The sequence below is a fragment of the Athene cunicularia genome (assembly GCF_003259725.1).
Source record: "Athene cunicularia isolate RWA chromosome Z unlocalized genomic scaffold, athCun1 chrZ_part1, whole genome shotgun sequence".
In the NCBI taxonomy this organism is placed as follows: Eukaryota; Metazoa; Chordata; class Aves; order Strigiformes; family Strigidae; genus Athene; species Athene cunicularia.
The window spans coordinates 10,192,796-10,208,211 of record NW_020799142.1 but is presented as its reverse complement, the minus strand read 5'-3'; the positions used below and the strand labels follow the sequence as shown (position 1 = coordinate 10,208,211).

The 15,416-nt window shown below is 41.4% G+C and overlaps 1 protein-coding gene across 5 annotated transcripts in view; it reads right to left on the bottom strand.

The window, feature by feature from the left end:
• Positions 1-15,395, bottom strand: part of IQGAP2 (IQ motif containing GTPase activating protein 2) — a 130,975-nt gene extending 115,580 nt beyond the window's left edge. For all 5 annotated transcript variants that reach the window (XM_026865383.1, XM_026865386.1, XM_026865384.1 and 2 more), the window contains exon 1: positions 15,308-15,395. In XM_026865383.1, the coding sequence (XP_026721184.1) occupies positions 15,308-15,353 (46 nt within the window). In that variant the 5' untranslated portion in view covers positions 15,354-15,395. The remainder of the gene's footprint in view (positions 1-15,307) is intronic.
• Positions 15,396-15,416: the final 21 nt, after the last annotated feature.

Genomic DNA, 15,416 nt, shown 5'->3' with positions numbered 1-15,416 from the left:
GATGAGTTGACAAAGTGAAACCTCTGCCATCACACTTCAGTGCTCTAGTTTCCGAAGAAGCTTGTTGCATTTTAGATGGTCAATGTGACTTAAAACCTTAGGTTATGAGAGCATAAAACTATTTTGTCATCTTTTTATTCTTAGTAAAACTTGCACTTTAAGGTACTCATTACCCCAGGAGTGCCTGCTTGGGGCAGTTCAGCTCTGTGATCACTCCTAGGTTGGCAATTCAGGTGCTGCTACTGCACCAATACAGCACCAGCCAACCCCCCCAACTGGAGCAGGTCTGAGCTGTCTATGCTCTGAGCTAGACTCTCTGCTACCTGAGCTGCCCTCACTGCAGTGGGGTAGGAGCTTAATGCACTGCCAGGCAGCTAGAAAATACGTGGACAGGATTACATGTACAGATGTCAGAAAAAACAAAACTACAGAAACAGGAGTTAATTCCTAGGCGTCCACTCCCAATATCAACTAGCAGGTATGTAATGCAACAGTTTGTTAAATAAGCAGAAGAAAATATGCCAACATTAATCATGTGAACAGAGATCATTCAATAAGCTACTAAGAAAAAAATGTCTTTACAGCACCAAACACTTACTACAGGTGTTCTGGTTTTAAGGTATTTAGTACCTGTAGGTCTATTTTTATGGTGGAAGATATTTATCTTTGGATGAAAAAATATACGGTTCTGATCAAAACAGCTTTCTATAGACTTCCTCTGTCGAAGAACACAGTAACAAGCAGCTAGTGCATGTTAAACAACAAGAAAACCAGGTGGCCTGAGCCTTTTTCTATCCCTTCAGTTAAGGGAATTCAGTCAATTCTCTGACCATTTGCTCCAAGAAAGGGCTCTGGACAAAGGCAGAAACTGCAAGCACTCGGAAACCTACACAGCTGTGAACCTGGAGGGCAAATTCCCTTGAGATAGTAGACTAATACCCTTTATTAAATTATGAGGCTCTTCAATATGGTATTTTTCAAGTGTTTCCAACATTGAACTATTCCCCGTCCTTAAAAATGGTTATATCTCTCCTAATCTAGTTATTATATTGTCCAAACCATGCAGGCTCAGATTTTTGTACAGAAATACACACATCTTCTGGACAGCAGACAGACATTACTTGCTCTCACAAATTGTTTCACACAGAATTGACAGGGTCACTGTTCTAAACCAGATCTCACTGCCAGACACTGTACAAACAAGGGAAAAAACAAGGACCATTAGCATGGGAGTGTTGACAACAGAAATCCAGTAAAAAGACATCCTAATGTAAAAGTGTTTGCTAAACCAGCATTTCCCTTGTGCTTTCTTACAGAGCCTCATTCCTGTACATTCGATTTCCTGAGTTCTCCTCCCCCACTTCCTTGAAAAAAGTCTTATTTCTGTCTTAGGTATCTGCTACAAGTCCAACCACATCCATTTACAGAGACTGAGCACTATTACAGTACATGGACCTTAGGACTATCATACCAAGGGGATGGTGATGCAACAGCAGCTTCTGGAGCTAAGAATCAAAACTTTGATTTGAGTCTGTCGAGTGCCAGCACAGAAAGGACTTCCCAGATATGTCCTGAGATATCTGAATTCCCACAAAGTTCAGAAAAGTCTTGTTTAACCACAGGGACACAAGACAGCTTTGACATTCAGCAAGTACTTCCAGAATGTTTAACATTCATTTTTCTTGTAGGCATACATATCCTTTACTCTACTTTTAAACCTCAAGTTTTCTACAGTACCATCAAGTGTGACTTTAGTAGAGACAATACATTAAAAGACATTAAGTAGTTATGACATTGTCATACTGCGTAATGACACCAGAATGTGGCCATCTCTTTTCTAGTAGGGTCCTTTAATCTTCTGCAGAAAAAGAACATGGTTCATATTAGCTTAACTTCAGCAAAATTGTCCTGTATGTTTGGGAGAACAAGGAGACAGAGTGATGGAGCTGAAGGAAGCATATGAAATTCAACTCCAGTTTCAGTTAACTTCAGATGTTCCCATCTACAATTACAACCATGAAATGCAATTTATCAGCCCATTGCCCAACCACTTTCACCTACATTTAACTGCTGGTCTCATTGTCTCCAGCAATACTTCATTCAACTCCTTAACAAAATTGTAGCTGTTTATCTTAGCATATTTTGCTAGCTGGTAACCTCTCAAGGCACAACAGGTTTCCCCAAGATTTAGGTGCTCAAAGAACACCTTTAAAACTTTAGCTTCTTTCTATGAGCTATGCAATTGACCTTAAAACTCTGCTAACAAACCCACAGTCTATGCTCATAAAAGCTGCAGGCCTAAGGAAACAGCCTGATGGGTCCTGAAGAAGCAGTGAACAATTTCTTTCCCTGACAGGCCGTCCTATCTCCACTTGCCTAGTCCAAAAGCCATCAACACAGACAAACTTGAAGGCAGCTTGGAAAATTCAACATCGGTAAGTAGTCAGTCTGGTTGGAAAGTTTGCTTAGTTTCCACATACTTATAGTAAGAGTGACATTTTTCATGTGGGCTCTAAAAAAAATAAAGCAGTTTTTTGAAAAAGCTGGTTGGTCAGATCAGCACATCACTGGAGGCTCAAGGCATTCAAAATATTATTGTACATTCCAGCAGGAATTTCCAACAGGCTTTCCTTCTCCAGAGGTTAATTCATGAGGAAACAAATAGTGAAGTGTGAAAGGTTCAGCTTTATATATTCACTGCTTTCTTAAATAAAGAACTTGTGACTTGAATTCCCTGAATTTTGACACATTTACCATTTGTTCCATTGATTTCACTGGAATTACTTTATTTTTTATTAGCAATATACATTAATAATCCTCAATAAAAGAGTCAAAATTTTGCCATATGGATTTCATTCCCTTACATTTTACCTGCTCAGTTCAACTTCACACAAGCAGAATATAAATGAAATAATGAAAAGGACAGTTTAATGCTGTCAGACTAGTAAAATACACTACTCAACTATGAAAGACATAGATGTTAGCATTTTCAGCACGCCTCAATGTTAACCCTATAATTGGTTTTAGTCAGAAGAAAAATGCTGAGTCTCTTGCCTACAAATGCCATCAAATTTATTTCTAGCATTAGGAAGTTCATATTTCATTTTACTCAGAAAAGAATGGCAGCTATATCAATAAGTCAAATGCATATGCACACCTACATAAAAGAAGTGATTGCAGAGGGTAAAATGCTTTGAAGATTGCCCAGAAAGGGTGAAAAGCTCATCTGAAATGCATTCATTCCTATGCAAGGAGCTGGAAGCAGAGGCACAAGTTAGCAAAAGGAGGTGTTCCTACAGCCGTCTGCTGAACCCCAAAGGCAACTTGCGTTATATATAATCACACCATCACTGCTGCCTGTGGCCACAACCCCACCTATAAACATATGTAGATCAACTACAGTGCAGAAAGCCACTGCAGAAGTAGAGTGGAAGAACAGGAAAGAGGGGCTGGAGACATCGGGAGGAAGGGCAGGATGCAGACTGAACTCACCACGGTGGCAGCAGGAAACCCAGATTCATGTTTGTCCACCCCTTATCTGTTTGCACACCATGTTGACTCACAGTTCTATTGCATGCCTATACTGCTGCCAGTTCAGATGCTTTGCTGTGCAGACAGCAGCTAAGATCACCGTAATTAAAGTGGAGACATGTTAGCCAACATGCAGGACCAGAATAAAGTAAAAGGCTTACTGTGGTAAAGGGGGATCCCAGGGACTGAAGAAGCAAAACATGTCTGACAAGAGCTACTGATGCTTCACCAAAAGGCAAATTAGCTGAAGTCCACAGGGAAGAGTGTAACACTAAGGGCTTTGGTCACTGTCACTGTTCATTGGTAGATATTCAAAAGACTGATGAAAATTTAAACAGTAACCAGTTAAGATAACATCCTGCAAGTGCTGCACATGTTTTCTGGCTAAATCAGAACCTTGTCCAATTTCTTTTTCAGTCTTGAAAGTGTCAAAATCTCATCTGTGTTACAGTCTGGAGACCAGTACAGTGATTTATAGATACACTTGTAGTAAATCCCTACTACCTGGAGGCTGGTCAGGGAGGTTGCTACTCTTGGCTGTGAGAAATTAAGAAGAGATGAACAACAGGGACAGGGGGAAGGAGAGAGAAGGGAAGAGCCCCTCATATCTCCTGAAAAAAGTCCAGCATGATATTCTGTTTGGGAGGGAACAGTTGTCAAATGGATTCAATATTCAGATCACTGAAGGCTCACATAAAAAAACCGTCCTAACCAGCAAACTTACAGTAACCAGTTGAAACAAATGTGGTAAGGTCTAGCTTAAAGAACAGTAAAGGAGGATGACAAGCAGGAATGCTGGAGTAAAATACAAAGAGAACCCGAGGAGAAAGCTGTGTCCAACTGTCACTGAGTAACTCTGGCAAGAACTACATGAGTTAGGGTCTGAACCATAACACTTAGGGGGACTGAAACACCTGTCTAGCAAAAGCCATAAGCAAGAGCATCACTTAAGTGCTGAGTAAATTTGAAATCACCATGAGAAAGACTGCAGTGTAGAAATCCTCAGACCTGACATTTGGTCTTAATTCATCCTTTGACAATTCATTATCTCCTGCTTCTTCCCCAGCCAGTCTATTGCAGAGTCCTTCATCTACCAAGGTCTGAACAAATAATCTGCTTCACTCTCTGTACTCTGAAAGGAGCTCCAGAAAACACCTGAAGTGTTGCAACACAGTTTTCCTTCAAGATACAAACACAAACATGTGAATAATAATAATAATAATAATAAAAAAAGGTAGGCATGTCATGAGGTCTGCAGTCTTAAACTTGGAGAACACATTTCCTTCTGACTTTTTTTTTTTTTTTTTTTCAATATCTTTGGAGTTTGTAATTCAAATTCTTTGATTTACAGCCACAATGGCTTTTTAAATCTTATTGGAAAGAAAAAAACCTTAAGCATAAAGGATAATACATCTGAAAATCTACAGACCCATAGAATGATATAAAACAATTTTAATCAAAAAATGCTTAAAATTCACAAGAATGTAAAGAAATGCTGTATGATACAGAACATCAACATATAGGTATGGTAAGTTTAGGTGATGTGCAGGACCTCTGGGCACCCAGAGGCAGAGAGAACTATTGTGGTTTCTGCCCTCCCTCCAACATTCCTGGTTCCCCTGGGAAGGCAATTGAGCTGCTTATGAAACAACGCTCCAAACACTGCAATCAGCAGCTACTTCTGCAGCTGAGATGGCCCAGCACAAACAGGAGCTACAAAAAAAAAAGGATGGAGCTGCAGTATAAGGCTCACAAGCTCACAACCCTAAAACTTCTTGGCCTTGCCAACTGTGCTGGTCCACACAGGTGCAGAAAGCCACAGGGGATGGCGATGCACCTTCTTTGTTCCTGCTTCATGGGTGAGATGATACATTCTTGCAGGTAGAAGGCAAACTTGGTGTATCCATGCAGGTAAACAGTTCAGAGATGGTCCTGTACCAGCAATTACCTCAGTTATTACTTGAAACCTGTTTGGCTCCCCTTTGCTACACAGCAGACAAGCAAGTGCTTGCAGAGTTATTGGAGCTGGCACTGCTGGCTCCATCATAACCTCCTCCCAGTGTTCCCTGCTAGGTCATTTTGGGAGCACAGTGGTGAGCAGACAGACATTGCTTAGGGAGTAATCGCCCACACTGCTGCTGGACAATTGCAGCACTTATTTCTCATTTACATACATACTCAGTAATAAGTTATATTTCCTTCATCATCAGGAGTTAGAACCATAAGAGAGAAAAAAAGCACAAAATATTTGTCTCTAATCACAGACCTTTGAGCAAGGTTTGAAAAGACCAGACAAATCCCCACCCTTTCACTCAGTACATCCCATACCTAAATAGAGAGTCCAAGCTGCTCTGAGTGACAGCGACACATCTACCATTGTACATATCACTGCAAAAATCATCAGATAAGAAATGAGTCAGACGTTCTGAAAATAGAAGTACTCAGTTTATTGATAAGTTAGGAGAAATAAGTTACTGACAGCAGCACTCACAAGCTTTCACACAAATTATACACTCACAAGTATTCTAACTGTATTAGCTCTAAATTGCTTCTAAACTGACACAAAACTCCGTCATTCTCATATTGAAAAACTTAATTTTTCAAGTCACTTGCTTATGTCTACTCTACAGCCCACTGCAAAAAGTAAAGTTTGGATTAATGCAAGTACTAAACACAAAACAGCTTTCTCCCTGACTTGAATCCATTTCCACTAATGAAAGAACCACAATGACAACACTAAATAACAATCATGAATAAAGTATCAGGAGCATATGAGACACATTGTGTAAACTCCTCAAAACAAATATTCTGCTTGAAATACCAATACCAAGACCACTACAATAAAGGAAGTGTAGCTATCTTTCGATCACTGTTATGGCAACCATAGTACAAACAACACAAACTTAACATCAAATTCAGCTGTATGTTTGCAAAGCTTTGAAGCCTCTACCCATCAAGGAAATTCACATGCTCAAGGGCTGAACACTGAGTTTTATCATTTGTGTAGCTGCAGTCTGTTTACTTCGTTGAAGCACTACTTCAAAGATCAAGACTTTTGCTAGGACTTGTAATGGTTCTTCCTTCAAGCTTTGCCCCGTTTTCCAGCTTGTACTCTATGGTCAGCCTCATTATAAGGCATTTACAGCTGTTTCAGGGAGTAGAGCAGTCTAAAAAAAATAGCCACTCCATCAGCAGTATCTTGTCCAGGTGAGTCTGCCATTCCTGTTCTATACAGGAACTATTTCTGTAAGAGACCCAGTGTCACAACAAGCCTTGTCCATCAGCAGTATTTCTGCTTCTGGCCTGCACACTAAAGGCTGTCAAGAGTGAGTACAAGTAGAACCCTTCTACTACAGTTCTGATGCAAGTGATCAACTTCCAAGAGAGTATATACTTTATAAATTGAGAAAATTAAATTGAAATAACATGATCAGATTTATATTTGCATCTCATACATGCCCAAGAAGCTAGTGCAGACCAATTCTGCTACTGCTTTAGGAGCCCAAAAGTCTCAACTGCTCATTTCTTCATACTTTTTTGGAGAGTCCAGATAGGCCTGTCAATGAACAACATTTGCAGCCTGGACAGAGGCAGCCTACTAGCCAACACTCTCCTGCCATAATTTTAGAAAAAATGATACTGATCAACGTTACAGAAATCCATCTCTTTATCAGAAGCCTCTATAAACATTTATGGAGCAACTTAATTTTGTTAAGTGTGGGGAAAAAAAAAAAAAGAAAAAAAAAAAAAGAAAGAAAATGCTGAGTATTATTGCCATGGTTCAGTGTTATAGGAAGCACCAGCCCTTGTTTTGCCTGTTACTACACACCATACTAAGAAATTTGACTCATTTTGTTCTAAAATAACTCACATCAGTGAAATCTCCAGCAAAACCACGTGGTTTTACTTCTCGTGATCTGTATGAAGACGGAAGTTGGAGCACAAGCAAGGAGCTTGCTTTACATGTGATAAAAGCTGTGTATTTTGGGGAGCATTCTAACCCATTTGTTAAACATCATTACCATAGTCAGAGGCGATACAGATTCAAAGTGGCAGGCAGTCACATCCAATCTTTGCAGGTAAACTGTCTACCCACCTTCAGTAATCACCTGATGCAACTTCAAATGCCAAACACACGCTAACTCAACCCCCAGCCTCCAGTAAGTCACAGTGAAGAAATCTGTGCTCTACTGTGGTCTGAAAAGCAGTGTTCAGAATAACTTCTGGGTTCAGATGTACTGAAATCAAATTTACATTGTGCCTGACTTTGTAAAAACAGCTGACCATTTTTCCTTGGTAAGAATTCTGTCTCAGATTCATCTAAATATAATCCATGCTCTCCCCAGACCTCCTTCATGTTCCTCTTTAGTTACACCACCACATATCCATGCTGATATTTCAATGCATTATTTATTCTGCTATACTGTATTGAGAACATATGGAATTTAAGACTTGATTGCCACTGAACAAAGGCCAGCCAGTTATTGACTGGGTAAATCTGTTGGGCTCAAAAAATTATAAGTTCGAGAAATAAGCAGCACATGCCACAAGTCACATCTCATCCCTACAGTTTTGAGGCCCTGCAAGTCAAGAGTAGTTTTACCAGCAGAAGAGGGTTGGAAAAGCATCTTGAATCTCACATTACATAGGGAAAATATTTCACTTTCTTGTAGAAGTAGTCTAGTATTTAGACAGTTGCTTATAATTTTACTGCTGTGGCATCGCCTGATGGACACTGTCATGCCTTTACTGACAGTTATGGATTTATGAAACTACAGCACTAGAGATGAAAAATCCCTCAAAACCATGTCTAACTCAAAATTCTCTGGGCAGCATGAGAGCTGAGAGCAGCCCCAGCCCTGACAGGCAGGGCACCAGGGTGGCAGCAGCACCACAGCGAAGGCACCCACGGGAAGACTACAGTGATTCATACAGCTCCTTCCCATGTCCCTCAGTCCACACTCATGTGCTGCCTGCACATTTTGTCACCCCACTTTTCCAGATCTCTACGTGCAGCACTAACACAACTTAAATCAACCTGCTGTTCCCCCACTTATGCTCATCCCTGCTCCAGCTACTACATTATATTGGCAGACATGCCCATGGGTTTGTGCTGTAAACCAGACCAGGGACATAATCTAGCCAACAATAATCTCATAGAAGGACTTGAGGTTGCATCTTTCAGCAGCAGAGCTGACTGAAAGCACACATGAAACCACAGCTTCAGGGTGCGGTTCCAGAGCAATTTAAACACACTTAAATTCTGGCTGCCACGGCCCCACCTGGCCAGAAAGTCCCCCCCGCCTTGGGCTGACAGGCACAGCTGTGAGATCTGCAGCCAGCCCCTGAAGAGGCCAGAAGTAACTGCAAATCCAGCAATGTAAATCAGCTCTGCAAAGAGAGATTAGCTTCCTGACAGATTAGGTCTCCATGCCATCATATGAGCATTGGATAGAGGTGAAGACCACAGCAGCCTGACAGAATGGCTGAAGACACCTTGGCAAATTCAGGCCGCTGAAACCTCACCAGTTGCAACAGTCTGCAGCAAGGCAGGAGCAGGGATCCCAGTGTCATTAACATCAGTTAAAACCAGCAATTTCTGTCATGAAAGAAGATGACCCTAGATACAGGATTGTGGTTTTGGCAAAGAAAACCCATGTCCTTGTTTAGTTTTCAATCTTTTTACCTTATTTCTCATCACTTCAACAAGACACAGATATCCCCTGCACTTATTTATGATTCCCCCAAACAGCTTTGAAACATGCCTTTAAAAACACAAGTAAAACATTTACTGGCATATAGTTTGACATTACAACTCTGTGAAAGAGTGGCTGCCTTAATGAAGCACATTTCTGTACAAGGTTTGGGCATTTCCCTTTTCAGCTGTCCCTGGATTAACCTGTTCTATGCTCCTAGAAGCTATGAGGCTCCATTCATGCAAACGTCACCGGTGTATGGAAGAGCTTTACAAATCAAGCACAAACACTGGAAGACACCCTTAATTTTCAGGAGGGACAGCCAGTAGAGGATGGATAACATGCATGACTACATATGTCCCTTCAGACTTTGGAGCCTGGTAAGAATCAGTTTAAATACCTTGCTAGATGCCACAAGAGGTTTTACTGCACTTCAAAAGAAGTAGGTCAGAGTCCCACAGGGGAGGACTGGCAGAGACAATGTCCTTCATCATCCACTTTAGCTGAAGCCACAAACAGCTTAGCCTAATACACCCAAGCCAAAAGAAGCAGCTGGGATAACGACAGTAGATTCTGCCAGCTTTGGAGCCTGGCTAACAGGTGGGGCAGGCACCACACCTTGAGGCAGCAGGTCCTTAGGGGCTGGCAGTGGTTTGCCAGCAGTTGTGAGTCAGAGCTCTAAGGTGCTCCTTGAATCTGACTCCTGAAGAATTTATACCTGGCCAACCTCTTAACTTGGGCAGTAAGTAATAACAAAGAACTGACATAAATCTTCCAGGTAAGTGTTTCTTGCTAGTGTATACTCATTTGAACAAAACAGTAATTTAACACTGAAATTGACACCAACACAGGGTCTTAATAGTCATTCATTTACTTACACATTTCAAAAGGTATTTAGGAACCACACAGAATTTGTATGAACACCACCCGACTCAGTATTTCCCTTGATGTATAGCAGGGAAGCTGATCTCCAAACCAAAGCATCCCTTTTCCATGCTCCCCAGGCCCGGGTGGGCACTGGTTTTCCCCTGTCCAGCCTCTGCACTTTCACTCCACAACATGTGGCAGTTCAAGGATATCTGTTCCAAAACCACACGGAAACAGCCTGAACAAGTGAAGCAAACACAGCAGGTTAATTATTTCCTGCAAGGAGTAGAGCACAGGAGAGCACACTCGCTTATCATTCCACTGAAATATGACCCACCAGTCCTGCCTATCACTGCCAGGTTGGTGGTTTGGGTTTTTTTTTTTTTCTTCACCATACATGTAAGACTATTCCTTGTAAATCATCGTCAGCTTGAATCAGCAACGGTATCAAGCAAATCCTGAGAGAGAACCACCAGGTAACTGAAACACCACTTAACAGAGATGATGCAAATTGGCATGCTTCCTATACTCTGCCTCAAGTATTGGACTTGATCTAGCACACCTATGTGTTATAAATCCTGTTTCCAGCACAATATTAAAATTTCCTGTTTCAACAGAGTTTAAGTAGTTTTAAGCATGCTGTAACATAGTTCCATCCTTTCTTTACCAAGAAACTTCAGGAGAGATGAGCCTGCTTTGTACAAATGGCACATGGAGAACCACTCCTATCAAATGAATTATGTGCACTTGGTTAAACAAAACAGTTAAACTTTTCAAGCTCTTATTCAGCAGTTTAATTATTAGCAACCTACAAAAGAGTGGAAGAGATAAACAATGTATTCAGTTGCCAAATTACACCCATCAATAAAAAAGGAGAAGAAAAGTGTTCTCATAAACCACAAGTACTACAGGAACGTATACATCCAAAACAATATATATGCGTAGGATAAAGTTAAGCCTTTAAAAAACAAAACAAAACAAAACAAAAAAAACCACAAAAAACCAAAAGAACAAAAACCAAAAAACCACACACACCCCCCAAACCCCCCAACAACTTAAACCCCCATATGTTTTCCACTTAGAAAAATCCTATGAAACTTACCAAAATATTTTTTCCCCTCTCAAACTGAAAAACAGCCATTTGTTTCCCTGTGCTTAATAGACATGCAGAGAGATGTATAGTTTCTGACAATAAACGTTTCTCAAAAAGCCACCAGTTTGCAAGCTTTCACATCCTGCTGAAGAAAGAAGCTAGGTGCAGTTTCATAGAGGTGTAGGCTGTGTTTCATTTCAGGTTTGTGGAGACAGGCAGGTAAGCCCTCCCTCATGAATCTTCATGCTCACCTCTTAACTCCTAGTGCCAAGCAGAAGCTGTCATGGGAGCCAGGACCATAAATACAAGCAACACCCTCATCACTGGATACTAAAGTCAGGTTTACCCCATATTTACTTTATTATGCCCAGTGAAGCTGGCTTTCCAGCTTCAGCAGGAAACATGAAGACTTCTTTAGCTGCTTGTCTCTGATAGATGTGTTTGATGATACTGAAGCATCTAGTTTCTCTCCCACTTGGTATACAGGGTCCTAGGGCATATGTTAGTTAATTCAGCTACTCTGAGCATGGGATGGCCTCACTTACTGTAGTTTTATTACATTCCTGAAACTGCAGCAAAGCCATTCAGACATTTCTTGAAAAGTGAAGTATTTGTTTCTGCACACAGGTTTCAGGGAGAACTAGCTATAAAGGACCTAAGAGTAATAGGAAAAAGGGATTCTCAAAGACACACCACTGACTGATTTGCTTTCTTCCTATGTTCAAATCCACATTTAATCTGTGAGGCACATTCAAGATTTAGACTTATTCTCTTTATAATCTTCAACAACACCAAGCATTTTTGTTGTAAAAATGACTCATGCCTGAGTTGTATTAAAAGTCACAATTCTCTGCAGTTTTGTGAACCTCTGCATTTGACTGTGTTGGGATTGAGAAATAAAACAGGCAGCAGCTATAGCCAGACTGGAAATGTATGCAAGCTATGTAATTTCAGTTATAGTGTGTCCATTAACATTTTCTGCTGTATAAACTGCTTCCTTGTATTTGTATGATCTCACTTGAGTTGGTGCTTGAGATTACTATCTGAAAGACTCAGTGGAGCACCAACAAAAATCTCTTCCACATCTTTAAGCTATTGACAACATGTAAGAATTGGAGGAGCCTTTCAATAAGTGGTCCAGGGAGCCACAAGTCTTTGGCTCTAACAAGCTAAGAGAAGACTCTCTGGACTTTGCTCTGAGCTCCGGTTTCTCCCATGAGCCATGTTCACCCTGAACTAGCACCCACCCAGAAAGGGATCCTCTTGTTTGGTTTCATTCAGCTATTTCCTGAATTTAAAGATGAAAATGATCAGCTCTAAGATTTTTTGCTAGATGCATATCTTCGAGTTACTGCATCAGCAAAACTTGTAATGAAAAATCTAGTCTTTAAGTTAGGGATATGTCTTCCCAGTTACTCACTTTGTGCTATAAGGTCATATGCTCAGGGACATATTCTTACCCAGTGGTATCCATCAGGCTACAAAACATAGCCAAGATTTGCATATGGCTTCCTCTCTCACTATCACAATGAAAAACTACTGATACCCATGCACTGGTTCATGTATTTCCTAGTGGAGAATTATGGTAGTAAAATGCTAACCTTCTTCAGAGCAACACACAAACTGTGCCAGGAGCTGGAAGCCAAAGTCAAAAGTCCAAGTTAAATGTTTAAAAGTGTACTGGGTCTCTAAAGCAAGTAGTCTTAACAGTTTGAATGCCTTACTTGGACAATTTATTAACTCTTCTAGGAAATCCAGCATAGATGTGTTGTTCAACATAGGGAACTGTTTGCCAGTGATCCAAAGTGTAGTTTTAGTTATCTAGAGAACCTACAACTAATGATGGGCTTCATAAGAGCTCAGATAATGCTACTGTAAGTTTTCTAGTTAGGGAGACTTTTCTGTTTTGACTTTTTAAGATGCTTCTCCACAGATGGCAGGCAAATACATTGTAGATAAAACATCTGATTTTCTAGAAGCAAGCTAAAAAACAAAACATGCACACATAATTGTGCTATCACTACAGACAAGGCTATGTTGGTTGTTTGTTTTTTTGGTTTTTTTTGTTTTTTTTTAAATGATTTATGGAGTTCTCTACTGATTTCTTTGGTGTATTTTCTTAAAAATGTAAGCATCAACCTGGCATATATGAGGAGCTTTTGCCCAGTCCCTTGAAAGGAATGTTATCTCAAATGTTCAAGAGGATGCAGTATGGTACAGCAGCCATAGACCTCACTCAGGGAAGGACAAAACCACTGGAGCCTGAGCAAACCAGCAGCATCTGTTAGAGAGGAGGTGGTGTCAGAAAAACCAAGAAAAATGCTCTCACCTGCTCCTGTCCCTGAGACAGAAAGCCAAATACCAGAAGAGTGGCTACAGCTCAAAACCCAAAATTCTCCCTACAGCAAAAGGCTCTGAACTATCATACTGAAGTGTAAATACTGAGAGGACAGACCACATCTTCAAGACTATATTCAGCATCCTTAACATGGCCATTATTTTCCCACAATAAATAAGGCCTGAAATTCTTAGCATACTCTGAGTAGTTCTGGCAATAAAGTAAATTATCCTCAGTGCCCAGGCAGAAACCAAAGCCCAAAGGATGAGCCCTTTGCTTTAAGTCAAAGCCTCATATTTGACCATATTGGACTTTATAGCAGACTAGTAAGTGCCATATGTCTAAACTTGCACGTTCTGATACCAGCCAGAGCAGATCCGCACAGGAAAGCCCCTGTTGCTACAGGCCTGATGGGCACACCACCTCCATTTGAGGAATTTCTGCATGTCAGGCAAGTAAACAAAATGCCAACCTGGGATGGGAGCACCATGTGGCACACTGCCTGGACACTGCCCTACTACATAGCAATGGCATAACAAGCTGAAATGACTGGAAAGTTGGCTTCATAAGCAAAATATTCACCTTTACTAACATGCTAGCATGGGCACTCAGAGTATATCTGTAGTAACTCACCCTGAAAAATGTTATCAGTACTGACAACTGTGAACATGCCTTCAGAAAGTCTCTCATCCACCTACTAAGTACTACAAATAAAAAAAATGAAGCCTACAGGCAGGTTCCATAGACTGCCCCAGCTGGCAGGTGTCAGTGCTCAGGAGGGCACAGCATCCTCCAAGCTGAAGGTCTCTCTGCCATGCGTCACATTTTCTGTCTGCCCTGGGTGGAAGTGAGGTAGCCCCTTACATTGTCAAGGGCTTTTGTGCTTCTTTCAAAAAAGAGCTTTCTGAAGCAGTTTTAAACAAAGATGCTACGGTAAGACCTGTGAAGTTGCTCATCAGACCACAGGATGCCAGGGTGGTTGTAAACTTTGCAAATAATTTCCGTGTTCACATTTCGCAGCGCCTGAAATATCAGAGGCCTTTCTTACAGGGATTGCAAAACTGAGGGTTCTGCCCGCAGGAACCGGGAGGAAGAACAGCCCGGTACAGAATCCCAGCGTGGTACAACAATCCTGAGAGAGCCCGGCAGCAGGGTGAGGAAAGGCGCTTCAAGGCTGTACTTAAATACAGGTTTGGGAAGTAAATACACCTCCTCTAGAAAGAGATGCCTGGTACCTGCACTGCTCCTCGCCTCACCCCAGTTATTATTTAAAGTTACAAAGTTGTAAAACGAAGTTATAAAATTAGAAATCAAAGTTTTAATTTTGTAATCCGAAATTCATAAATCATAATCCAAATGTAACAAAATTACGACCCGAAGCTACAGTCACAATTCAGGTTACAAAGTTACAACCCAAAGCGATGCCTCTCAGAACGCGTTACAAAGTTAAAGCTCAAAGCTCTGACCTAAAATTCCCAAGTTCCAATGCGGAATTACAACTATAAGCCATTCAGAAAGTTTCAGGACAAAACCGAGCCCCATGAAAACCTGTTCAAGACCCGGCCAGAGCTCGCCCCGAGCTAACCTAAAACAAACTGGGGTGCTGTGCACTGCAATAGTTTGCTGGGCGGGTTTTATTTTCCCTCCAGTTCCTCTTTAATATTAAACCGAGAAGGCCAGCAAGGGAGGGGGACCAAGAAAAAAACCCTGAACAACACAACCCAACAAAACCAAAGAAAAACGGCCCGAAGCGCCCCCCCCTCTCCCCCCGACCCCACTCACAGCCATAGTGGGGCCGCTGCAGGGGCGCCAGCTCCTCATGGTGCATCCTGCCGCCGCCGGGAGGGACGGCGCCGGCTGCCGCCCGCCCTTCTTATGCGCGGCCTCGGCC